Source organism: Spea bombifrons, chromosome 7 (assembly GCF_027358695.1).
Source record: "Spea bombifrons isolate aSpeBom1 chromosome 7, aSpeBom1.2.pri, whole genome shotgun sequence".
Taxonomy (NCBI): Eukaryota; Metazoa; Chordata; class Amphibia; order Anura; family Pelobatidae; genus Spea; species Spea bombifrons.
This window is the reverse complement of record NC_071093.1, coordinates 2,978,680-3,003,593: the sequence shown is the minus strand read 5'-3', so window position 1 is coordinate 3,003,593 and position 24,914 is coordinate 2,978,680. Positions and strand designations below refer to the sequence as shown.

Sequence of the window (24,914 nt, the reverse complement as noted above, 5' to 3'; positions counted from 1 at the left end):
CTGTTTGTGTTTTGGTTGTAGAAATGATGCAGCAAGTTATGGATTAATCATAAAGCGTGAAAGGAACGGCCTCCGGGAAATGGCAGAAGAAGAACTTGAAGGGTCTTGCGGTTGGACAAACAAGCCCTGTGATCAGCTTCTTCTTCTCCAGCCCACACCTGACTGCAGGTACCATCTAGAAGATTCAGCCCAGGAAAACGCCCTTGATCGGGATGGACCTCTGCATCTCGCCAGCTGCCTGGATGTGGAGCTGTCCTCCCAGGTTAAAGACTTGTCTCTAGATTCAGCCGTACAAGAGTTCTATGAAGGAGCTCCAGAGAGGGAATGCTGCGAACCCGCAGGTAATACGTGGCGATGTCTCCAGCACAATGCATAGGCAGAGTCGCAAGGTATAGAGAGAACGACAGGTTTCTATAGTAACAGTCTCCATGGATACGCCACTCTGCAGCCCATTCGGAGGCTACTAGTTCTGACTAGCCGGGACCCTCTATCCAGACTCCATTTTATATTTGCTTTGCTGAACCTTATTTCCGTAATTTAGTTTTTTTACATTTGTAATTTCATTTTATTCCATTTTTTCCAGATTCCAGTCTGTTGTCTCACGGGTTATGTTCTCCGCTTGCAGACACCATCACGCTGGAGCTTCCGAACACTTCTTACAGCAAGACAGAGGAGTCTCCAACAATAATCACCAACTCTGTGTCCCTAAGAACCCAAAAGGAAGACGGAAACCACCAGAAAAGGGGCCTTCTTTCTTGCCCCATTTGTCAAAATGAATATTATTCACCCAGTGAGCTCAAGGAGCATTTTAAGAGCCACGCTTATACCAATACTGATTTCACCTGCTGGGAGGGGGGCTGTTTTTTTACCACGCAAGACCGCAAGAACTTTCTGGCTCACCTGCACCAGGAGCATCAGGTGACCCCGGTACCTTGCTCCCAACGCACCTGCAAGTTGCTTTTCTCCAGCCGAGAGGAGATGTCCCTGCATTTTCGGAACCATTTCCCCTTTCATTGTAACTCGTGCGACTTTGTCAGCTCCAATGTAAAGCTGTTCACCCAGCACAATAAAAAGCATCCTCCGGGAGAGGAAACCCACTCAGGTGTAGAGTCTATGCTCGATCCCGGAAAGGAGGCTTCAGTAAGAGCCGTGACCCACGATATGCGTCAGACCAGTAAGTACAGCAGAAGAGATAAGAAAAAAGGAGATTACATTAATACCCGTATAAAAAAATAACAATAATAATGTTTTCCCGTTTTCAACCACTTTTTTTTTGAAAATGCAGAACTTTTTTTTTCCTTTCCTGTGGTATCGTGGAAGGATAATCAGACACATTCCAGTAAAATGAGATGGTTATGGTATGTTTGTACCATACCTGGGAATTTTCCGGGTTTGACCTGGAGATTGGCAGGTGAAGCACATGGTTTGTGCTATAAGCTACAATACGGATGAGTATTTGTATTTTTTAGATGAGGAAGCCAGCTGTGTTTTTCTGCCGACCGCGAGACCCGGGAAGCGAACGAACTCTGGAGCTCTGAATAGGAAAGGTGAAGATGAGGATGGAGAATGTACGCCCAGAAAGAAAAAACCCGGGAAACTGAAAACGTCCCATAATGCCAAAGCCAAGGCATGTAAAGGTAGGGTCCTCATCCATACAGCAGGAAGACTCATAAAATTGTTCCTGGATTACGGGAACCCAAGTTTAATACCCATTAATGGGTTAATGCATCATGTGCCGTGGTTGCGCAGCGCATGTGCTTATGTGGCCCCGGGTCTTTAAATGTCTGCTTTCAGTGAGACATTCTGTGTCAGCTTGATTCTTGTTGCTGGTGCGGGTTTCCTAGTTAATGGCAGTTTGTGGCACGACATCTGGGCAAGACTATGACTGAGAACGCAACTGAACGAAACATGTCCGGCTTCGTCATATTGGAAGATATTATTATTATTATTATTGGACTGCAGGGAGACTGTATGTATTTGTCTCATTATTATGGTGCCTTTTGTTATTCTCCTTTCCTTTTTCTGGCAGGTGATGTAGATAAAGGGAACGAGCACCTTTTTAAGACCCACATGTGTCCGGAGTGTAAGCGCTGCTTTAAGAAGCGGACCCACCTTGCCGAGCACCTTCACCTCCACTTCCCGGACCCCAACCTGCAATGCCCAAACTGCCACAAGTTCTTTACCAGTCGAAGTAAACTGAAGATCCACATGATGAGGGAATCGGGCGAGAAGACTCACCGCTGCCCCCTCTGTGACTACTGCTCGGTGGAGAGCAATGCCCTCAACCGCCACATGGCAAGCATCCACGAAGAAGTGTCCAACTTCTACTCCGATACCTACTCGTGCCCTGTGTGCCAGGAGACCTTTAAACTTAGCCAGGCTCTGAAAGACCACATGAAGGGACACAAATCCGAGCAGAATATGCTGCTGTGCTTCCAAGAAGGTTGTGACCACGCGCTCTCCGATCGCAAAGAGTTCCTTCGCCACCTTAAGGAGTCTCACGGGATCCGCGGCGTGGAGTGCACTTACCATGCCTGCTCCCTTCTCTTTAAGAGCCGCGAGGAGATGGAGGAGCACCGAAAGAAACACTACGCCTTTCACTGTCAGGAGTGCGACTTTGCTTGTTCCAACAAGCACGCCTTCCGAAAACACAAGAAGAACGGGCACCCTGGCAAAGAGGAGCTGTCCTGCCTCTTCTGCCCTTACAAGAGCTTCAATCCCGTGGAGTACGCTGACCACGTGGGCAAGATGCACGCTAATGAGAAAATCCACCGCTGCGGGGACTGTAGCTTTGCCACCGCTCACAAAAGGGTCCTGATACGGCACATGTTACTGCACACAGGTAGGAAGAAGTCTTTAACTGCCGTTACTTCTGACATTTAGGTTCAAACATGACATGAGTGCCCCTGCTTAGATTAAAAGAGATCACTTTTTTGCTGGAAAAAATGTAGAAAAAGTAAATATACAAAAAAAAATTGGGTGCTGTTAGCATTGAAATCTGGGGTAAAGAAGTCTCCATTTTTCCAGTATATCTATTTACAGAAGTGGGAATTTACTGGAAAGTTCCTCAGCTTCATTATGAATTATAAAGGGAGAACGCTGTCAATTTTTCCTGCATAATACGTAAAACTGGTGACTTTCCAGAAGTCTCGCTGGATTACCTATACATTGTGCCAACCAAGGTTTTCTTGTAGCAGAAGCTCACTAGGGTTGACCTTGTTCATTCATGAACTTTAAACTGCATGTCTCTAGCAAAATCTCACTTTAAGTGAATCGTTTCCTCCGTCTTTGGAAAGATCCAGCTTCCGTAGCATAAATCTACTTTGCCGAATGACTGTACTAATCGGAGGAATTGGTTTATGTCTTTTTCTATCATCCGCAGGGGAGAAACCTCATAAGTGCAACTTGTGTGACTTCACGTGCAGGGACATCAGTTACCTCTCCAAGCACATGCTGACCCACTCCAGCGAGAAGAACTACATGTGCACCGAGTGTGGCTACATCACCAAGTGGAAGCATTATCTGAATGTGCATATGCGCAAGCACAGCGGGGACCTTAGGTGAGCGCCACTGAACTCCTCAGGACATGGTGGCATTTAAGGGCAGCGGTTAAGTAGCCACTTCAAGTGATGGAGGTACTTGCCCTTTAATAACCACCGCTAAGTTTACGGGGTGAATATACAGCGAGTATCCTTTTATTGATGTCTTATTCCAGGTGCACCTGCTGTTCTTAGCGTTTCCCAACCAGACTGCTCTCTGCTATAGCGAGGCTCTTTCTAAATATAATGACATCATATAACATCAAATCGAATCAGAAGAATCAGTACAGAATGTCCAGGACTTCTCTCTTCCGCCGTAACGGATCACTGATTAGTAAATTGCAGAGAAAATCAATTCACCATCAACCAAGATGCGAGCGTTTGTTATAAATATTGATGAGTATATCGGGTTAATAATCCTGTTCCACCAGCACTAAACATAGAAAATAAAACATAGCAGATCTGTCATTTTATTATTTCATCTGAAGGTTTATTTACATTAAAACGATGCAGAATCCTTTAAAATAAAGCTTTTTCATTGGCAGCGAAGAAATGATGAATTAGGCAAAATTAATTATTTCTGGGAAGGTTTTTACAATAGTTTAGGTTTTCGATTACTCTACTCCAGGGAGAGGTGGGACATCCGGGGTCTCTTGTTTCTGCTTAATCCGGGACTTTAAAAATCATTTTCAGTGATTAAAACCTCTTTTTTTTTTTCTCTCATTAGGTATCAATGCAATCAGTGTTCCTACCGCTGTCATCGCGCAGACCAGCTGAGCAGCCACAAGCTGCGCCACCAGGGCAAGAATCTCATCTGTGAGGTCTGCGGATTCGGCTGCAAGCGGAAATACGAGCTCCAAAAACACATGCAAATCAAACATTCCCAGTCATCCCAGCTGCCCGTGTACCAATGCCAACACTGCAGCTACCAGACCAAGTACAAGCAAGCGCTCCTGAACCACGAAAACTGCAAGCACACAAAACACAGGGAGTTCCGCTGCGCGCTTTGTCCGTACCGCACCTTCAGCAACACCAGCCTTTTCTTCCATAAGCGCAAGTCGCACGGCTACATCCCCGGAGACAAGGACTGGCTGGAGAAATACGCCAGCAAGCAGCAAGAGGTTAACCAGGCTGGACTTCTCTTCCCGTACAATACAGAAGCTTCTGGGATGCCAGATACGAATAAAACTGTCCACGTTGTCCATCAGACTCAGAAGTGTGAAACGGCGGCGTTGGAGGACCAGGAACAAGTCAATCAGCAGCTATCTGACGGCTTACAGGTCGGTGAAGTTAGCGAGCCAGGTGAGGAGGCCACCATTACTGTGGGAGATGAGGCTCTGATGGCCACGGTGACCCTGGAACCAGTTGAAACGTGCGGCATGGTAATGAATGATTTTCCCGTACAACTCGAGCTGTCTGCACCCGCGGAACTCTTATCCAAAGGATCTGCAGAGGAGACGCTGGTTACTTGTGAAAACTCTCTTCCCACCAGGGAGGAAATGCTTTGCTTTTCTGAAACCTTGGCCGTTGGGGGCAATCAGGAGTTTGAGGAAGAGACGGATCCTCGGTCGGCCGGTCAGGACCAAAACGAGAAAGTGATGTGTCCGACGACTGTCCAGTACAACCAAGAGACCGTTCTGTGTGACCTTAACGGTAAATGTGAAGAGCTTCCCGTTCATGTGGCTACTCTGGACCTCCAGCCCGGAGACATACCGGTGGAAGTGCAGGAGTCGTGGGCTGATGTTGTCAAGGACGGAGTGGAATTAACCATCGTATGCGAGTCCGAGGGTCTGGTTCACAGCGACGTTCCTGAAACTGAGAACTCGGCCAATTCCCCGGTAGAGGCACAAGAATGCTCCGGGCCAGAGTCCGTTCTCGAGGTTCTGAGGAAGCAGGACAAGGAGCAAGCAGAGACCCTGGTGTTGGAAGGAAGAGTCCAGATGTTGGTAGTCCAGTCCAGCTCTCAGGTTTACAAATGCGAGAAGTGTTCTTACATCACTAAGAAGGAAGGGAGTATGCTCCAGCACTCCAAAATTGGCTGCCACGTGCGCAAAACGTCCCTAGTGTGCAAAGAGTGTGGCGCTAGCTTCAAACAGCAGAGAGGCTTGAACACTCACGTCCTGAAGAAGTGCCCCGTCGCGCTCAAAAAGAAGAAAGCTGTCCAGGCAGCTCCTAGCAGTGAGGAACCAGACCGGTGTCCGGAGTCCAGCATTACCCAAACGCCTGGAAGCAGGCGAGGAGATGACCGAGTACAGGTGGTTACTGCGCAGGGGTCTCAATGGTCTCACATGTCAGAACACTGCTTAGAAGAAATGGATACGCTAACACCTTCTCAAACCCTAGTTAACAATCATTTTAAAGAAACGACTCCTAAAAAACTAATCTTAGATCAAGAAGAAACTGCGGCCGTAACCTCCCCCGACCCCCAAATAGAGCACGGAGATATCTCGTCATTTCCCTCTGGGTTCCAGGAAAATGGAAAATACAGATACGATAACGGAAGGTTCCGCTGTCTGCTTTGTTCCTTTTCGTGCTCCAGGGAATGTACCATTAGTTGCCACGTCAAAGAGAACTGCAGAGGTTTGAGAAAGTCTGCGCACGTCCGGTGTCCAAAAGAACCACTTTCAGAAGGCGCCTTAGGAAAGCGTGAGCAGGAGAACCGCCGAGAGCAGGACCTGTGCCAAGAAAAGGACCCGGGGTCGGAGAGCTCAGCTGATGATGGGAGCCAAAGTATGGAGGAAGATGAAGAGAGAGAGGAAAATGTGGGTGATGCCGTTGTGGATCCAGATATGGAAACACAACATGGCGCTAGGCTTTCCTGTCCCACCTGTCCCTTCACGTGTTCCCAAGAACGGGCCATGAAGACGCACAAGAAAAAGGGTTGCTTAAAACAAGGAGAGCTCCAGTGCCCAATGTGTTCTTTTCGATGCATGTCAACTGCAGCCCTGAAACGGCACAGAGACTTGCACCAGAAGTATACGCGGAACAGAGCGCAGCTGCAGTGCAAGCAATGCGACTTCGTCTGCAAACAGCCTCGCTGCATGAAGCAGCACGTCCGAATCCGCCACGAAGGCGTCAAACCTCACAGCTGCCGGTACTGCGACTTCAGCACCACCAGGCGCTACCGCCTGGATGCACACGAGTCCCTGCACACCGGCGTCGGTCGCATTTCCTGCGACGCCTGCAACCGCACGTTCGGAACCAACTCCAAACTGCGACTGCACCAAAGACGGGTCCACGAGAAGAAGCCCACCCACTTCTGCGGTCTTTGTGACTACAGCGGCTACAGCCAGAACGATATCGCCCGCCACGTGGGGAGCTGCCACAGCGGCAAGCCTGCCTTTCCGTGCCCCGTGTGTCAAGCGAGTTTCAGCTCGGAGGCGGCGCTGAAGCAGCATAGTCTGAGGAGGCACCAAGAAAAGGCTACCCACGCGTGCCCAAGGTGCCCTTTTACCTGCCACAGCCCGGCCACCCTTCGATGTCACCTGCAGAAGCAGCACCTCCAGTTAGAATGCGGCGTCTGCAAGCAGTCGTTCTCTCGCAGGCTGGATCTGGAAGAGCATCGCAGATCTCACTTCAGCCACCGCTGCCAGGAGTGCCGATACGCAGCCAAAGACCGGCAGCAGCTGGTCCGCCATTACTCCGAGGAGCACGAGAAGTCTGCGCCGCCGGCCACCGAGGGACAAGAGGGGCCCCTGAGGTGTCCTTTCTGCCCCTTCTCCTGTCACCACCAGCTGGTTTATGATCATCATGTTAAGGGCCACGGGGGTACCAAGCTCTACAAGTGCGTGGATTGCGAGTACACCACCAGGAACAAGCAAAAGATCACCTGGCACAGCCGCATTCACACCGGCGAGAAGCCGTACAAGTGCCATCTCTGCAGCTACGCCTGCGCAGACCCATCGCGTCTAAAGGTAACCAATCGGCTTGTTTTGTTTTACTATGTCTATTATTATTATTGTTATTTATTGTTTTATATAACGCCATTAAATTCCGTAGCGCTGTCTGCCGTTCTCCGTGGGTCCCGCTGGGAGTTTGTATTTTCTTCTCCTGTTATCGCAAAAAGTATTATTTTTGGTATTGCGGTTGCGCCGGGGGGTTGTAAATAAAGATAAATGGGTTACAGACCCCGATTGTGTGTTTAACGGGAGCCGGTTTTCTTCTCTCCTGTTCAGTACCACATGCGCATCCACAAGGATGAGAAGAAGTACTTGTGTCCAGAATGTGGATACAAATGCAAATGGATCAATCAGCTGAAATATCACATGACCAAACACACAGGTAATGTGCTTTTTGTTTGTAAAATTTTACCTTAATAGCCAAAAAGGGAATTCGCTATAAAAAAAAAAATCTACATTCTCAGTTCTCAAAGCGAATCTATGGAATGGTCTTTAATGATTTAAGGTAAATAATATCCATCTATTAGAGTCCCGCCTTTTGTGTACTGTGGGAGGAGCCATGTCCACAAGATACGAATAATTATCCGACCACGTTAGGTTGCTCCTCCCCTTCAGTGGATGCCGATTGGTTCAGACAGCCTTTGTAGGAGGAGCGAGTTCAGGAAAGTATTTAAAGTTCCGCTGATGACCGAGTATCTCGGGCTTTCCCTTTTTCGATAAAACATTAACAGACCGACCTCCCCTTCAGGTGTGAAGCCATACCAATGCGAGGAGTGCGACTACCGCACCAACCGAGCGGATGCTCTCCGCATTCACCGGGAGACGCGTCACCGCGATGTCAGGTCCTTCATCTGCGAACAATGCGGCAAGGCCTTCAAGACAAGGTTCCTGCTCAAAACGCACCTGAAGAAGCACAGCGAGGAGAAGCCATACGTTTGCAACATCTGCCAGAGCGGCTTCCGCTGGCCGGCCGGCCTACGCCACCACTACCTCACCCACACCAACCAGCAACCCTTCTTCTGTCAGTACTGCTCTTACAGAGCCAAACAAAAGTTCCAGGTGGTTAAGCACCTGCAAAGGCATCATCCGGATTACCCAGACGTCTCGAAAGGTGTCGGGAAAGAGATTTATTTATCCGCAATCCACCCCCAGGGTCTCGATAATCTCCGGCCGACGACCGCGTGTGAAGGTGAAGCCTTATCTGCAGAGGTTACCCAGACTTAGCATCATGGCTGTGGTTGGATGCGATAAATAAGGACATTTTAAAATATTAGATTTTTTTTAAAATATATTTTCAAGAAAGACCTAAATGTATCAAGATTATTAATATTTTCCCATCCCCCCCCCCAAACTATTAAATCGTATGAGAGAATCGGTCTACTTTATGTAAACGGCAATGATTGACCGTCGGTAAAGGAGGTTTGGTAAAGATGATTGCTGACGGACATCTGCATTAAAATACGCCTGAATCGCGTTCGCTTCCAGAATTCAATCATCGCAGCCTCTGTGTGATTATGAAGAATAAATGATTTATGGTTTGAGGGGTTTGGTGATGTTGCAGGCCGGCTCGCCATTTTTTTTAAGTCTCTCTAGTATGTAAAACAATTTCAGAATGGGTCGGGTTTATGGGTTGAGTTTTACTTCTGGGTATGACTTCAGCGTCCTGGTAACCTTGTTAAAGAGACCGGTTATCGATATTCGGCATTACAAGGATTCTTTTGTTGGTTATTAAAGGGTTAAAATAAGCAGAGCGGGTGCAACGAAACCTTAAATACAAACTAACATGACTGTTCTTTTAAGTGTTTAGGTTCTGTCCTCCTTCTGTTTTGATCGGGGAGCTCCGTGATGCGTTACGGGAGAAATCACCTTTGGGTTTTCGGGGTGAGATCTGGCTTTTTTGGGAAGGTTGTCTTATTTACATGTTAAATAATTTAGTAAGTATTATGTAACACTTACGGATGGCAGAGGAGGGGTACTGTAAGCTAGAAGCGGAGATCGCTGGAGGCGAGTACTTGCGCATGTGCGCTACTTAGCAGATAACGCATTGTAGCTGAACATATACCCAGCCAATCAAAGGAGCCGGGGGCCGGGAAACTCGATCAAACCTATAGCGAAGATTCGGAGGAGTCTGTAGTTTAAAAGGTATAATTTAATGCTTGGTAAGTATAACGGATTAGTTAGCAATAAACATTTGGGGACATTCAGATCGTTCGTAGGCCGTGTCTTGCAGGATAAATAACACTGTCGTTGCAGCGGGGAGCGATTGCTCTTCCATGTGTGGCTTGGCCTTCTTGAACGAAGCAATCAGCTTCTGGACCGCAATAGCACCAGGATATACTTCTTTTACAATATACATTATGTACAAAATAATTTAAATATATATATATCTATGTACAATAATAGTGTTCTGTTACAGGCGTGCAAAATATAGCAACACTGAGCATTAAATACGAGGTCATGGAGTAGTGGCACTGGAGCCGTGCACAGCAGAGGCGTAGGTCTGGAAGCTGTAGGAGACGATGGTAGTCGCGGCGGCGGCGGCGTCTACGTGTCCGCAGGAGGAGAACTCGCCTCCGCGATTCGGATGTGAACAAATAAAGTGGCGGGCGGAATCCGGGTGCCGTCCTTAGAGAGAAGGTGAATATGACGATAGCCTGGAGCAATCAAAACAAAAACAACGCGTGGTTAAGTACGACATGGTGTGATTGACCTACTGAGCCATGTATGAATTATGGTGTCCTGCTGGGGAGAAGTTGCCATTTAGTGGATAAGCCCCTAAATGTTTTTTGCGCAGCATTATTCCAGCCGTGTCATAGAGCCGGTCTGTTGTGTAGAAGTGCGGTGGAGCGGATACAATGTTTCTGTAACACCAAGTATCTCACCAGATTTGACGCTTTTGAAGGGCAAGGTGTACTGTCCGATGAAGTCATTCCTTGTGGTTTTATCGTAATCTTCCACGACGAACCTTACGAGCGCCAGTTCCGGGACGTGGATTTTGAACTGCAGGGTCTCATACCACATAGGGTTAAACCCTACGGGGAGAAGGCACAACATATATTATGATGAGTTACCCAGAAGAGCCGACATCGAGCACTAGAACGAGAGCGCGCATGGGTTCCAGACAGCTGGGTCACTCACCGTTATTTTCTATATATTTTGTCTCCTGCTTGGCTTGGTCCATAGAAACGCCAAATATTTCGACTCTCACCAGAGGGTCCACGATCGACCCCTCTTTGCTATTTTCCACCTTAGGCAGCTGCTGGGCGCTGATGACCTTCATGATTCACACGGAAAGGAGTTCAGTTTGTCGCAAAAGGACATTCAATCTCTGATACAATGTAATATTCTCATCACCCAGGTTTCTGCCCCACCTATCCGCCCTGGGGTCTGTTTCTCTACACTCTTTTAGATTTTGACCCAGAACTCATCCAAACTTTTTTTTTTGTAATACCAAGTTTATAATTACCCACTTCCCCCCCCAAAAAAAAAAACACGCAGTGAAAAAATGTCACCTGTATCGCAAGGTTGACGACGGAGTATCCCTCGGTGTCCTGAGGTTGGTCAGGATTAAAGGTGGTCTCCACGCGTCTCATGAACCGAGGCTTCAGAACGTAGCCGCAACGTCCGTTCTGCTGGAAGAGTCCATCGTTTAAATCCATCTCCACTCCGGCTGTCTGGAAATTCAGCGCCACTGGGTGGAAAAATACGACAGAAGGGCTGGTGGATCGGGGTCCCGGGGATAAATGGGGGCTCAAAAGTGACAAATTGGAGACATTGTAAAGGGCTTGTTCCAGTGTTCCATCTTTTACTATGAAACACTCAAAACCAACAAGGGACGCATAATATGGAGAACAGTCGATGCACAGAATAAATAAACCGTTATTTGACTATATTTCCCGTGATACGGGGTGTTTTGACGAGTACCGCGGTTCTGTGTTTGGAGAACGTACCCATTTGGCAGCCGACGTTCCACATCTCCTGCGGGTTATAGTTTGAAGAGTCCGTCCTGAGTCCCGTGGGATAGATTCGGGTCAGCTGCCACGCGTTGTGACGGACAAACTCGTTACCTGGACAGAGACACTAATTGTGAGATAAAAGGGGCCCAATGCAGAAAATGAATTGGGGGCCCCCTACTAAGAAAATGAAGCGATTTTCACGGCGGGGGGGGTAGGTTGTATGGCGTTTCATACACTAAGTTCACCTGGTTCTCGGACGAGTTTCCTGGCTTTGTACTCGGTGAAGGAAGACATCTCGTAGATCCGGTACTTGGCTCTCGAATGCTTGAAGCTCTCGAAGGGAACGCTCTTGCAGTAAATGATGCAGTCAGACAGTTCCTGGGAGAGGCGATCTTTGCCCTTCTAAAGAAAAAGGGGGGAAAATAAAAACGCTCACAAACTTGACGGTTCTATGAAAAGATCTCTCCAGCTTCAGGGCGCCGTTAAATCGCAGTGATTACAATGTAACCCGTAAGATTCCGGGATGTTCTTGGTTACTCGAGATCGTGCGGGTGTTTTTCAAGAAGTTTAAGACATTTACAAGTCCGTTGGGCACCTGCCTTTGACCTTTCCATCTCGGCGCTGTCCTCCTCCTCGGACATGTCCCCCATGTTCACGTCTTCCTGGGACTCGTCCGTTTGATCTTCCAACCCCCCAATCTTCTTGCCTTTTAAAAGTATCCTTCGCCGGAGTTCCTGGAGAGAACACAAAGAATTCCAGAGAAAGTAAACCGGGGAAAAAGGTCAATGAAATGGCGTCTGCTTGGACTTCTTCATAACTCTCGGCTTATCTGACTCATTAATATTTTGGCCACGAAAAGGTCGGCTGCTATCACCTCTGGGAAGGAGAGTAATTTATATCTTCAAAACTCAATTTTGTGATATTAATAAATTTGCCCCATAACACCTACCTACCTCTACAGAGGGTAACTGCGTGGGCACCTTTCCATCTAAGGTCTTGGTGACCAAGGTCTCCCCCAAAATGCTTTTCAGGTGCTGAGCCATGACGTCCTGCTGCTCCACCGAGCAATGGTTCTCCAGGGACAGGATCACCGGGTACTCTGACGCCTACAGTAGAAGACAGATCAAAGACATCGGGCTGGATGATTAAACGAGCCGGGGATAATCAAGCCATTCGTTCAACGATTAAAGGATAGAACCCTGGAGCTCTTATTCTCAGTTGTGTCCTGTGGCTGTTGTTGAACACCCACAGCCTGCGCGTAATGGGAGTTGTAATCCCATAAGGGATATCCATACGGCTCCTGAATCTAAGACGAGACCAACGACTGATTAAGGTTTGAGTCTTTACAGCAGGGGTATAAATCGCCGTATAAATCTAAATACGCAGCATAAACCCGTTCATTGTCCTTCCAGGCTGCTTTTAATGTCCTTGTCCAGGCGCTCATATATTTTTCATGACAGAGGAATATTATTGTTCCACCCGCGGAACTCTCTACCTAACCTCGAACCTCCCCCAGTGGTACAAATAATTTGATCATATGAATTCTATAATAATAAATATTATATAATATTAAATTCCCAACAAAAACCAATTACTGTTACTTTGTTGCTCTAAGATTTCCCTTTTGCTAATTGAGCTGTAGAGAAAGCTCTGCGGTCAGGAAAATGGCTATCTATCCTCAAGTTTTGTCTAGTAGTTAGCGATAACTTTCGGTCCCAATAAGTTTGACGCAAAACATAATTGCTTGCTAAGAGGGTACATTGCTGAGATCAGGGGTACAAACCCAGGCCGTAGTGCTTCGAGCGCCTATGGGTACCCTGGGACTTACCCTCCGTGCCTCATACAAGTGATTGCATTAACAGCAGACGCAGATTTTAATGAACCCCTTCATGGTTGAGTTACACACCCTGAAAGCGTACTTATTGATGGCTGAAATCACATCTTTGAACAGGATCTTGGAGGTAAACGTGTGCCCGTGATACACAATGGGCTCCCCATTCGGTCCGTCCCAGGTGTCGACCTCCACGCACCGGCAACCTCGCTTAAGTGCCCTGGGGGGATAAAGATATTAGCCCCTGGTGGTTTAGCTGAAGAGGTAACATACAGCAGTTAGGGTGATATTAAAGGGACATTACCGTCCCTTTAATTGTCCCATTATTTGGGCGTCTAAATGCTCCAGAGCATAGAATCGAGTCACTGGCCCTTTAAAGAAGATCAGAACTTATAACGATGATACATTGAACCCTTGAACGTCTCACCTGATGTACCCCTCCACACTGCTCTGACCCCGCAGCTGATCCTCCATTAAGTACGTATTGTGAGAAGACGAGATGAAGTAGTGACAGAGGGGCTGCGTCATGTCGTGGAAAATCTGTTCATGCGCCACGTCGAAGACAGATCCCTCGGAAGAGCACAAGTAGTTTAGGAACCCATCGATACTCAAGGCGTGGAGTTTCTGCGCTAAAGATGGATACAAAGTTTACAATCGAATGAATCGAGATTTCATATTTAAAGATGAATCCGTTCCCCCCGGGTTCTGCTCATGGTGGTTGATTGTGATGGAAACTCATCAACGAATGGACCGGAGCTACACCTCAACCAATCATAAAGTATTGTGCTTTTATACAATATTTTTTTAAACATTATTAATACAAAATAACTTTTTTAGCCCTGAGATCTCCATCCAAGTTAGTGCCAGCACAATGTCTCACCGGTTTCCGAGGGCTCGTATCGAGCAATGAGGTCCATCGCAAATTCCTCCACGTTTTCTCCTTCCAGCTGTTCCTGGCGGAGAAAATCCACAAACTCCAAGAGGGTGAGTTTCTTGCCATCTTTGGAGAAGTCCTGGAAGATCTTCAAGACTTCATCACGTTGGGTCAAAGCTTTGTAAAACAGCACAAACTCTTCTCTTTCCAGGGTCCCCGACTCCGATTTATCCGCCATCTGCAAGAGATGGGAAGAAACCAGGAGGACTTTATGCCCTAATTGGGGTCAGAAATATCTATGATCCTCTTCTTCATCTGTAAAGTTTTTGACGCCGTAATACTACATAATTCAAATAATCTGATGTTATAAAAATATCGGCTGTATATGTCTGGCAGGGAACGATATTCCAGTCTTCATCATACCAGATGAGGCAGGAAGGGCAGTTAAGTTGTTGAATTCACCACCAGCTGAAGTTGAAACAACTAAACAAAGGTTAGATTCTAACCAAAGGCAGACGTTCCATTCCAGGAAACATCTAAACCTCTTTGGAATGGACTGGTTTTCATTTCTAGCTACAATGTGTCAACGTTACCGCGGGCCGTACCAGAAAGAGCCGGTAAGCATGGTGCTCGTTCATATCCACGTTCATCATCTTCAGCAGGTCTTGGACTTCCTTAAAATTCATCCGTCCGTCCTTGTTTTTGTCGGCCTTCTGGAACCAGTCACAGATCCATCTGAGCATCGCCTTAAGGAAAAACCTAACGGCGTCTTTAACCGGAGAAAGAGGTCCTGCTGAAGCCACGGCGACCTTTCCAGTGACCTTCCTTTACTTCCCCAGAACTCACATACTTCAACTACTTCGACGACAAGATACATTGTACCTGTACTTTCTTTTTCTTTAGTTTGCAGATGAACACAATGGAAACTAGTTAATCAAAAGAGCTCTTTTAAGAGGACCAGGACCTGTGTGAATGCGTGTGCATGTGAGTGTGTGTGCGCATGAATGTGTGTGTGTATGAGTGTGAGTGTGTGTGCTGCTGACAACAGATACACAAGACAAGAAACTCACACTTGCCAAGGGATCAGTCATCTACCTGCAACCCCTTCGCTTTTATTATAGATGAGATCCTTTCCTAGAGAACGATTGAAAGGATACTGATCCAATATCTCCTTTTGGTCCATCTTCGTAACAGTATCTATCAGCTTTTCCAGGCCCTGGATCCAGCACTGCGCCTCCTCCGGGGTGTTTGCTATCAAGTCCAGGTTTCCTCTCCGGCCGTGGAAGACGATGGTGAAGCAGAGTTCAGACGGGAACTCATCTGCGAGGCTCTGCAAGATTTCAGACTGGTGTCCCTCCCGCACGGTCTCAATGTCGCTAATGGAAACTGGCAAGAGAAAGACGCATTTAACTGGGATGGGGCAGAGAATGAAGGGGAATCGTGGTGAGAAGGGAGAGTATAACACAGAAGGCCTGAGACAAGGAGAGGAGGAGAAGGAATGAGAGGCGTAAGAATGAGCTCTGTGGAAAGGGAAGGAAATGATGGAGGAAAAGAGAGGGAAGAAAAGAAGATGATGGAGAAAAAGAGGGAAAAAAGGAGATAATAGGAGAGGAAAAAACAAGGGGAGACAGAAAAAAATGGAATCAAAGGAAAGGAATGGAAAGGAGAGGGCAGGAATGTAAAGGAAAATGAAGAAAGGAGAAAAGAAAAGGATATGAATGAGAAAGGGAATCGAGGAAGACGAGGGAATGAAATGAATTGAAATTAAAAGAATAAGGAAACGATAGGAAATGAAAGGCAAGAAACATAATGAAGAAAGGAATGTGGGAAAGGATAGGAAAGAAAGGAGAGGAGAGAAAAGAAGAGAAGGGAAGGAAAAGAAGAAAAAAGGGAGACAAAGGAGAAAGGAAAGAATGAGAAACAGGAAAGCAAAGGAGAAGTAGAAAGTAATGAAAGTGCAGGACACGAGTTCCACACTCAGATAAACAGACTTGATTTATTGAAATAATTGTCGGAAACAGACCCTTAAAAGTGTTTGCGTTTGGAAGTAAAGATCTGATTTACCGTAATTCTGCGCATGTTCTGACTATAAACGCCGGCTTAATAACGATGCCGATCGCTCAGCAATAAATCATACAGATGTCTGCATTTCGTCTCAGCGGCCCGACCCCCACAACAGACTCCCTGCATTAAGTGCTGACCTTGTGTGACCTTACTGCCCACAATAATTCTGACGCGAGCAGAGAGGTCCGGCGGGCAGCAGCTCGCGCTTTACGGGAAATCTTATCTGGCTCTGGCCTGATACTCGACTTCATTTCATGGTGGTTTTTCTCTTGTTCTTTGCTGATCTCGGCTTTTCCCCTCTGATACCGCAGGGCCGCAGGGATCTCCTTTATACAACCCCCCCAAAAAAAGTTTTTTGGCTAATGCCCAGGATGAGGGCGATAATAATGACTAAGTGACTACTGCATGGAAAGCGTTCAAAAAGAACATTAAAAGAATCGATAAGCTTCAAACATGCCCCTGACTCAGTGATGAATATCGGGGGCTGGAGGATAACAGACAGGTGCCCCCCCCCTGGCATTTCAGATGCTGGGGACTTCAACTCCCATCATGCTTAGAGCAGCTGGAGTTTTCGAGTGCCTGCTTTCGGGTTTTGTACGTCAGGGGTCTAACTCTAGCAGGTACACGTCTAATTTAAAAACCTGAAAGGTTAGAAATAATTGCCATAAATGTTATTTATTGACACAAAACTGGCTTTTGGGGTGTGTAGCTGGCAGGAACGAGGTGCTTCGTGACACGCAGCAGACGCTCACATGTGGACTTGGTGTTCCCCGTCTTCTTGGACTTGTACCAGATGGTCATGCAGTCCTCCTGCAGTTTGAAATATCTCTGCTTCTTCCAGCTGCGGGATTTCACTTTGCGCATGAGCGACCCGGTCTGCATCTGCTGCAACTTCTCGTCCAGCTGCAGTCCTGCCAGGGCAAACTGAGACACGTCAGTGGGGGGGGGGGGCGCAACTAACACTGCTGCCGGGGGTTCGCTCTCCGGGGCGGGAGGGTGAGAACACGAGGCCATCAGGTTAAATATCCAAATCATTACGGTAAATCATACAGTCCCGCCAAAAAAACCTAAAGGGAAAACACGGAGGGATCTCTGCCATAAAGCAAACAGCAAGGAGAGGTTTGCGCATTGGGGGGGGGCACACATATGTCACATGACGGCACAAAATGGCCGCTTCCAGGTCAACATGTATCATAAATGACTTCTAGGCCCAGACTGGCCACCTGGACTCGTGAGCATAAATATATAATATATAAAATATAAAATATAATATAAGTAGCTGTGGGCATCGTGCCTTAAAGTGCCAGGGCCACCTCGTCATTGCCAGTCCGGCCCTCGCTGCGAGTTGACTTGGGTCAAGACGACTTCAACTATAGTCTGGTTTGTTACTTTAGTAAATAGATCCGATACTCCGTTTTTAGGTCGCCCCATTGCAGCAGATACTTACGGGCGCTGCACGGAGACGCCATGACAGGAAGCTTACGATCTCAGGTCTCCCAGCATCTGCGGGAAAAATAACTTCAATACAACAAGTTCAGCAACATTTGGGTTAACAGCCCATTGTTCAACAATACCTTCCCAGACCCATTCTCCATGTTCTCCTTTATTCCAACATGTTACGGTAATGTAAGGTTTTACTTTACTGAGAGGGTGGTAGATAAGTGGAACAGCCTCCCAGCAGAGGTGGTAGAGGGTAATACAGTGAGGGGATTAAACATGCATGGGATAGACATACGGCTCCTGAATCTATCACAGAGTCTATAAATCAAGAATCAGGAAGAAAGCGGATATTGAAGAGAGAGATTGTACAGCGCTGCGGAATATGATGGCGCTATATAAATTAGTGATCAATAATAATGATAATAATAATAGATAAAATAATGCTAGAAGTGGAGCAATCAGCAGGAACATTCCAATGGTTGCCATGGTGATTATTCTTTGTTTATACAAAACTATTCTGCCTGCAACAAATGTATCCGGAACGCCTGATTGTTTGTTTATTTTTTGCTACAATGTTTTTAAATATTTTTAAACTTAAATATTACGCAATATTCCTGATCATCCTTTTCCTCTCCGGTTCTGACATCATCAAACAGCAATACGGGGGGGGGGGGGGACTCACATTCAGCAGACAGACAGAAAAATGCCCGTATAATGAGTGCTTTTTAAACATTTTAGGATATTTATCTAATTCTTTATCATTATAAAATAAACCGGACGGATCGTTATGGTTGTTTTCTAATGATTATTGCAGATTTGTGTAGATTTGGTCCCTGAATGATAACTCGGCTCTCCGGTGAGGCTCACGTCCAGCAGTCCAGTGACATCATTATTATTTATTGTTGGATATATCGCCGTCATATTACACAGCGCTGTACAATGGAACCTACTTGACTGTAATAATTACCTTTAATAATCATCTCGGTGCCAGAATGAGGGTTAAACACAAAAGTGGGGGAGTCTCCTGCGGAACCCCCGGCCCGGGTCGGGTCGATCGGGTCGGCTCTCGGGTTCTGTCTCCAAGCCTTTACTTTCTGGAAGCCCTTCGCCTGGGTCTGACCCGCGGCTGATAGACGGATCTGGCTCCCTCCCAACCCCGAGGATTCCTCCTGGATCACATTTCGCCCACTTAGGTAACCAAGCCCTTTCATGAGCTTTCTGCATCACCTCCGCTTTTGTGTCACTTAATTAGGATACATCCAGTCCCGGGGCCACAGAACAGGGCCAGCCGCAACGCAGCGCGCCGGGCAGAGTAGCAGCGAGTATATTCGGAGCTCGCATCCTACCTTATTCCGCAGTGTATGCATCAAGCATTTCAAAGATAAGTGGAACAGCCTCCCAGCAGAGGTGGTAGAGGGTAATACAGTGAGGGTATTAAACATGCATGGGATAGACATACGGCTCCTGAATCTAAGACGAGACCAACGACTGATTAAGGTTTGAGTCTTTACAGCGGGAGAAATGGGCGACTAGACGGGGGCCGGATGGGGCCGACCTGCCGGCAGAAACCAACATTTATGAAGCATGCTGCGTTCTGTGATTTGCAGAATCGTCCAATCGCTGGCTGATAAACTCGCTGCGGATAAAACAGCCAGAATTAAATAACGCTGCAGGATATTAATCTGCCGCTGAGACGTCCATCCGCTCTACAGCTGCATGGGTTTGTGGCAGCTGGCCTGCTTAGGCTACGCTACCAGCTCTGCTGGAATACCGTTCTAGGTATCCACAACATTTTCTGTAGAGCAGCACTGGTGCGTTTGGCAGGAACGTCCGATGAAAGGGTTAAAGGATTTACGCGGAGGGATGATATTCCACCCCGCGGTGTCATCGTACAGCAGGTGGCCGTAACACCGCGGCGTTCGCAGACGGGGAGGATCCGCGAGTCTTACTATTTCCCTAGTTCGCTAGTCCTTTTGGACACCAAAGTGTTAAACCCCGGCCCCTATAAATATTGCATCCCCCCCCAGTGTAACTTTCCTTTCCGCCAGTAATCGAGAGTAACCCGATATTGTTTTCGCTGGAGGTTTCGGCACCTCTTCATTTCGATTTAGATTGTAAGCTCTGCGTAACAGGAAGCTGGGTGCTTTTATTCAATCCCAGACGTTATTGTTGCCCCGTTTACTGTGTTCTGTTCCTCAGGGGCCCCTTTATTGGATAAACTGGACCTTTTAACCAATAGCCCCCCCCCATCAAGGTGATCTGACGCGGCCACCACGTGATGGGGAGAGCGGAGGCACAATGTTCCCAAGTATGAACTTATCAGCGGTACCCTCCACCTGTATCCAAGCAGGGATTCGCATTACCTTTATTTATATAGCGCCAGCAGATTCCGTAGCGCTGTTACAATGTGAGGTAATAAAATCTGCCCATTTGCCCCTAAATCCTGAGAATCCCCTAAATCCGTTCTTTCTATCGGATATCGCAGGGATTTGCCCCGAAAGTGGTCACATTTCCCACGTTGCTGACCAGCGCGTGTAAAGTGCTGCTCCCTGCAGGACGTGGGGGGTATAAACTCACAGAGGTTATCCGTTATTCCTGCTTGAATGCAGGTAACTCAATTAAATCCCGGTTTTAGAGCCATTTGATGAGTCACTACATAGAATCTTCACGGTGGGCTGTTAAAGGGTTAATATTTCGGCTCATTTAAGTCCCCAGCCATCCGCATCATACATTATCCGCCGTAATTACACGCATTGTAGATTGTAAGCTCCTTTGAGCAAGGCCCCCCTCGCCGTTAATTTCTGTAAATCCAGATATTTAATTGACTTGTTACATCGCGCCTCCTCCTTGTACAGCGCTGCGGAATATGACGGCGCTATATAGACGAATAAATAATTAGCAGTAATGTATGGGGTGCTGTAATGTATAAATGTAACACGCAAATCACCATAAGAGAATAAAGGGTTAACGCTTTTAGGGCCAAAACCGCTGATTCTCCGCATAGAGCGTCTATCCGGCCGGCCACGCCCCGCCACGATGACATCATCTGATGACTTACAATCACCGTGACGGTGAAGAGTGATAGGAGTGATTACACCGCGTCCTGCAATGAGATTCCCTGCGTGCCCGGCCTTACACGCCATGCACGGAATCCGTTAACCCTTCGAGAGCCACAGGCGTGCGCAGCCATGGCACTTTGCAAAGACCCCCCCTCCCCCCCATGCCCTAATGCATTAACAAGAGAGACGACCGGCGCAATATCAGCGTTATTTACCGATAATAAAACGGGATGTTGGGCATTAAATGAGCAGCAGAAACCCACGATTCATACTGACACTCCCAGTGCGTAAATACCCCACGCATGCAACACACAACATATAACATACAACATACAACATATAACACAAAACACACAGCATACAACACACAACATATAACATGCAACATATAACACAAAACACGCAACATACAACATACAACACACACCACACAACATACAAAACACAACACACACCACACAACATACAACACACAACATACAACACAAAACACACAACATACAACACACAACATACAACGCTCACACCTTCACCAGTCGTTGGTCTCGTCTTAGATTCAGGAGCCGTATGTCTACCCCAGGCACACGCAAACACACGCACGCACACATACACACACACAAACACGCACGCACACACACACACAAACACACACAAACACACACGCAAACACGCACGCACACACACACACAAACACTCACAAACACACACACAAACACGCACGCACACACACATACAAACACACGCACAAACACACGCACACACAGACTATTCTGACAAAGCCTTTAAAAGCTTAGAGACTTTTTCCTCCAAGATTGGGGTCTCCCTCTGATCTCTTACTGACCCAGAAAGTCACATGACTCAGAGACCGCCGGGGCTCTTCCCCAAATCTCAAATAAATGAATCGAGGAATTCGGGAAAAAAGCCCCAGATGCCAAATACAAGAGACGGGGCAAGCAGGGACCAGGGGGGGGGTTACGGGGGGTATCAGTCTAAACTAGCAGACCCTCTCCAAATGTGTTACTCTAATACCGGTCGTCATGGAAACTTTGACGTGTCATTTTTTTACAGATACCCTTAATTAAGTCACCTGCATTCAAGCAGGTCTATCAACTGCAACACACTGGGAGCAAAAGCACCAACTGGGATTCCCACGCATGATCACGGCGGGTAGAATAGGAAGGAGTCCGACCCCCCGAGAATCTGCCCCTTCCCCCCGAGACCCTAAGATTGGGGCAAAAACCCAGAGAGTTCCCAGGGAAGGATATTATTTGGGGGGAAAGTGTAGGAAATGTATAGGCGGAACATACACCTAGGGGCATCCACAGAACACGACATATATATACATATACATATACATAGCAGCACACACGCTACACGCAGCAGCACACACGCTACACGCAGTATACACACCTTTACACGCAGCATCCCTGGGGTACTGTACCTGGGTGTGAAGCATCCCTCCTGCAGACAGGTGTCTCTGTGTTTCGGGGGTCCCTGGGCTCCCCTGTGGCCCCTGCTCCGCAGCCTGTGCTCCTTGCTGTGTGCGCCGTGTGACTGAGCTCAGGACGAGCTCCCGGACTATTATTATCCAGCCCTGCCCATTCCTGGACTCATCTCCCTCCGCTCTTAAAGACCCACTCCCCACTCCCACGGAGCCCTGAGTGTCACTCCCCACTCCCACGGAGCCCTGAGTGTCACTCCCCCACTCCCACGGAGTCCTGAGTGTCACTCCCGCACTCCCACGGAGTCCTGAGTGTCACTCCTAAAGAGTCCTGAGTATCACTCCCCCACTCCTACAGAGTCCTGAGTGTCATTCCCCCACTCCTACAGAGTCCTGAGTATCACTCCCCCACTCCCACGGAGTCCTGAGTGTCACTCCCCCACTCCAATGGAGTCCTGGCTGTCACTCACCCACGGTGTCCCACCTAGGGGCTTTCCAAATCCTCACATATTAACCATTTCATAGACCATCACACAAATCCTATTGGCTCTCTGATGGTGGCAGTGAAAATGGTCAAAGCGGTCCTTATGAAAACCGTGATCTGTCAGCAGATATTCAGAATGAAGTCACCTGTATTCAAGCAGGGATTCCAGCTGTGATATAGGAGAATATGATAAGAGAGAGTGATGATAGATAGATAGATAGATAGATAGATAGATAGATAGATAGATAGATAGATAGATAGATAGATAGATAGATAGATAGATAGATAGATAGATGATAGATAGATAGAGAGATAATAGATAGATAGAGAGATAGACGGATAGATAGAGATAGATAGATAGATAGATAGATAGATAGATAGATAGATAGATAGATAGATAGATAGATAGAGATAGATAGATAGATATAGTAGATAGATAGATAGATAGATAGATAGATAGACAGATAGATAGATAGATAGATAGATAGATAGATAGATAGATAGATAGATAGATAGATAGATAGATAGATAGATAATGGATAGATAGATAGAGATAGATAGATAGACGGATAGATAGATAGATAGATAGAGAGATAGACGGATAGATAATAGATAGATAGATAATGGATAGAGAGATAGAAGGCGGTGGATACTGGAGCGATTGTATAAATCAGGCTCAGAACATGAAATCTCATGAAACTAAACAATTCCTTAGAAAGGGTTAATGATTTTTCAGGTCATTTTCTTGCTGGATTTCGGATCAGAAGAATGCATTTTTATTTCATTAAATTAAAAGGTTGGTTTTTGCAGATTAGTTGATGCCGGGAGGGAATGAACCAAAACCGCTATTAATGGAATAAACGGAGTGATAAGTTCCGTGCGGAGGTTTATTCCGTGAAAAGCGGCTTTTAACATCGTGAGAGGGATTGGGTCACGAGAAGCTGATTTCCATTTTTTTTACGACCGGGTCGCCCCTGGGTTTTGGTAAAAGGGAAATATCACTTTTTTAATAATAAAAAAAATAAATAATAATTTATTGATATATTTAATGTAATAAACCAGGGGCCGGACTGGGGATGCGAGGCGGTTTTGGCACTCTAAGGCCGCCGGCCGCCATGTGACGTAAGTGGAAGTTATGTTTTTATACTCACTCGGGGTGCAGCGGGGCACACGCAGCTGGTGGCCCCACACATTTGCCACGGGTACCAGATGAGCAGCCCATTCATCGCTGTATTTAGTTAATCTTTCCCCCCTACTACTCTGTCAGCAAATATTTGTATGAATGGAATTACCTTTTTTTTTTTGTTACGTTTGTTCTGAACACAATATTTTTTTTTGGTCCAAAATACCAATCTTTACACATAGGACGCTCCGCTTTTTATCACATAATCTCTCGAGTGTCCAATTCCAGAAAAATGTTCTCTCGATTTTGTTGCCGCAATCCTAATTTTTTTTGTTCCTGCTTTTTTTTTTATCTGTCTCATCTTCGCAGATCACCCCGAAAGCGTTATTTCCAAACCCTAAGTCTAAAGTCTCTACCTAAAATTGCTCTTTTTCATTGTTTTTAGACTCTTTTCACTATTTTGGCCGCAACGTTGGCGCTCTCTCTGCCGGCGCGGCGTTGAGACTTGGCGGTGTTCACGGATGCAGACGAGCGTCACGTGGAAAGCGGTGACAATGGAGCGGTCTGCGTGTCGTCTGTACAGGACGCCGATCACAACATTCTCTCTCTTTGGAAACAGAAGCTCAGACGTCCATCATGAACGTTGTTTCTTTAAAATATTAACGAGGCTCGGAAAGCCGATCCGGCGGGGGGCGCTTGTACGAGCCGGTGGGGAACATGGAAGTCACAGAGCCTGATGGACATCGGACGGATATCGAGGTCAAGGAGCTTCTGTCCTCTGCGGACTCCTGTGGCTTTAGGCCAGCCGCCGGCTTCCGATCTCACTGTTGGGGCGCCGCATTCTCATGTATAAGAAATAGGCGGTAATCGGAGAGGGGGGCTGGGTAATCGGAGAGGGGGGCTGTTACGTTAGGCTGAGATATAGCGGGACTTCTCACAATATGGAACCCGATAGGAACACAAAGTGAAACACGAGGACAGAAAGTTAATTGTCTGGAATCGATACATAAGAAAAAAAAAAGGTCCGGGTAGGACGATAATAAAAGCGGGAGAAGAGAAATCTGTCCTCGTGGGACGAAATATAGTTTGGCAAATTATGTCAAGACCTTGCAATATTCCAAATACGACCAAAATTAACTATTCTTGGAGTTGTATTTGGAGCAGGAAATTCCTAAACCTTGTCGCACTTAGGATAGAATCTGCA

The 24,914-nt window shown here is 46.9% G+C and overlaps 2 protein-coding genes across 2 annotated transcripts; one reads left to right on the top strand and one right to left on the bottom strand.

Annotated features, from left to right (window-relative positions):
• Nucleotides 1–592: 592 nt before the first annotated feature.
• Nucleotides 593–8,758, top strand: ZNF142 (zinc finger protein 142). The gene is made up of 7 exons (XM_053472141.1): nucleotides 593–1,174; nucleotides 1,470–1,637; nucleotides 2,030–2,842; nucleotides 3,383–3,560; nucleotides 4,267–7,453; nucleotides 7,715–7,820; nucleotides 8,187–8,758. The coding sequence occupies exons 1-7, from the start codon at nucleotides 979–981 to the stop codon at nucleotides 8,660–8,662; spliced, it is 5,124 nt and encodes a 1,707-aa protein (XP_053328116.1). The 5' UTR covers nucleotides 593–978; the 3' UTR covers nucleotides 8,663–8,758.
• An 811-nt stretch (nucleotides 8,759–9,569) lies between these two features.
• Nucleotides 9,570–22,208, bottom strand: PLCD4 (phospholipase C delta 4). The gene is made up of 16 exons (XM_053471353.1): nucleotides 22,104–22,208; nucleotides 17,611–17,666; nucleotides 16,916–17,074; nucleotides 15,257–15,485; nucleotides 14,705–14,834; nucleotides 14,106–14,337; nucleotides 13,653–13,854; nucleotides 13,301–13,445; nucleotides 12,348–12,500; nucleotides 11,994–12,128; nucleotides 11,640–11,796; nucleotides 11,389–11,505; nucleotides 10,951–11,129; nucleotides 10,577–10,712; nucleotides 10,321–10,470; nucleotides 9,570–10,092 (listed from the first exon to the last, which is right to left on the bottom strand). The coding sequence occupies exons 2-16, from the start codon at nucleotides 17,630–17,632 to the stop codon at nucleotides 9,983–9,985; spliced, it is 2,256 nt and encodes a 751-aa protein (XP_053327328.1). The 5' UTR covers nucleotides 17,633–17,666; nucleotides 22,104–22,208; the 3' UTR covers nucleotides 9,570–9,982.
• Between the last annotated feature and the right edge of the window lie 2,706 nt (nucleotides 22,209–24,914).

Coding starts and splice junctions, on each gene's coding strand:
- ZNF142 (XM_053472141.1), top strand. CDS start 979: ATGTCCCTGCATTTTCGGAACCATTTCCCCTTTCATTGTAACTCGTGC. Junction 1,638..2,029: donor CAAAGCCAAGGCATGTAAAG/GTAGGGTCCTCA, acceptor TTTTTCTGGCAG/GTGATGTAGATAAAGGGAAC. Junction 7,821..8,186: donor TCACATGACCAAACACACAG/GTAATGTGCTTT, acceptor CCTCCCCTTCAG/GTGTGAAGCCATACCAATGC.
- PLCD4 (XM_053471353.1), bottom strand. CDS start 17,632: ATGGCGTCTCCGTGCAGCGCCC. Junction 14,338..14,704: donor ATGCTTACCGGCTCTTTCTG/GTACGGCCCGCG, acceptor CATCTCTTGCAG/ATGGCGGATAAATCGGAGTC. Junction 12,501..13,300: donor TCAATAAGTACGCTTTCAGG/GTGTGTAACTCA, acceptor CTTCTACTGTAG/GCGTCAGAGTACCCGGTGAT.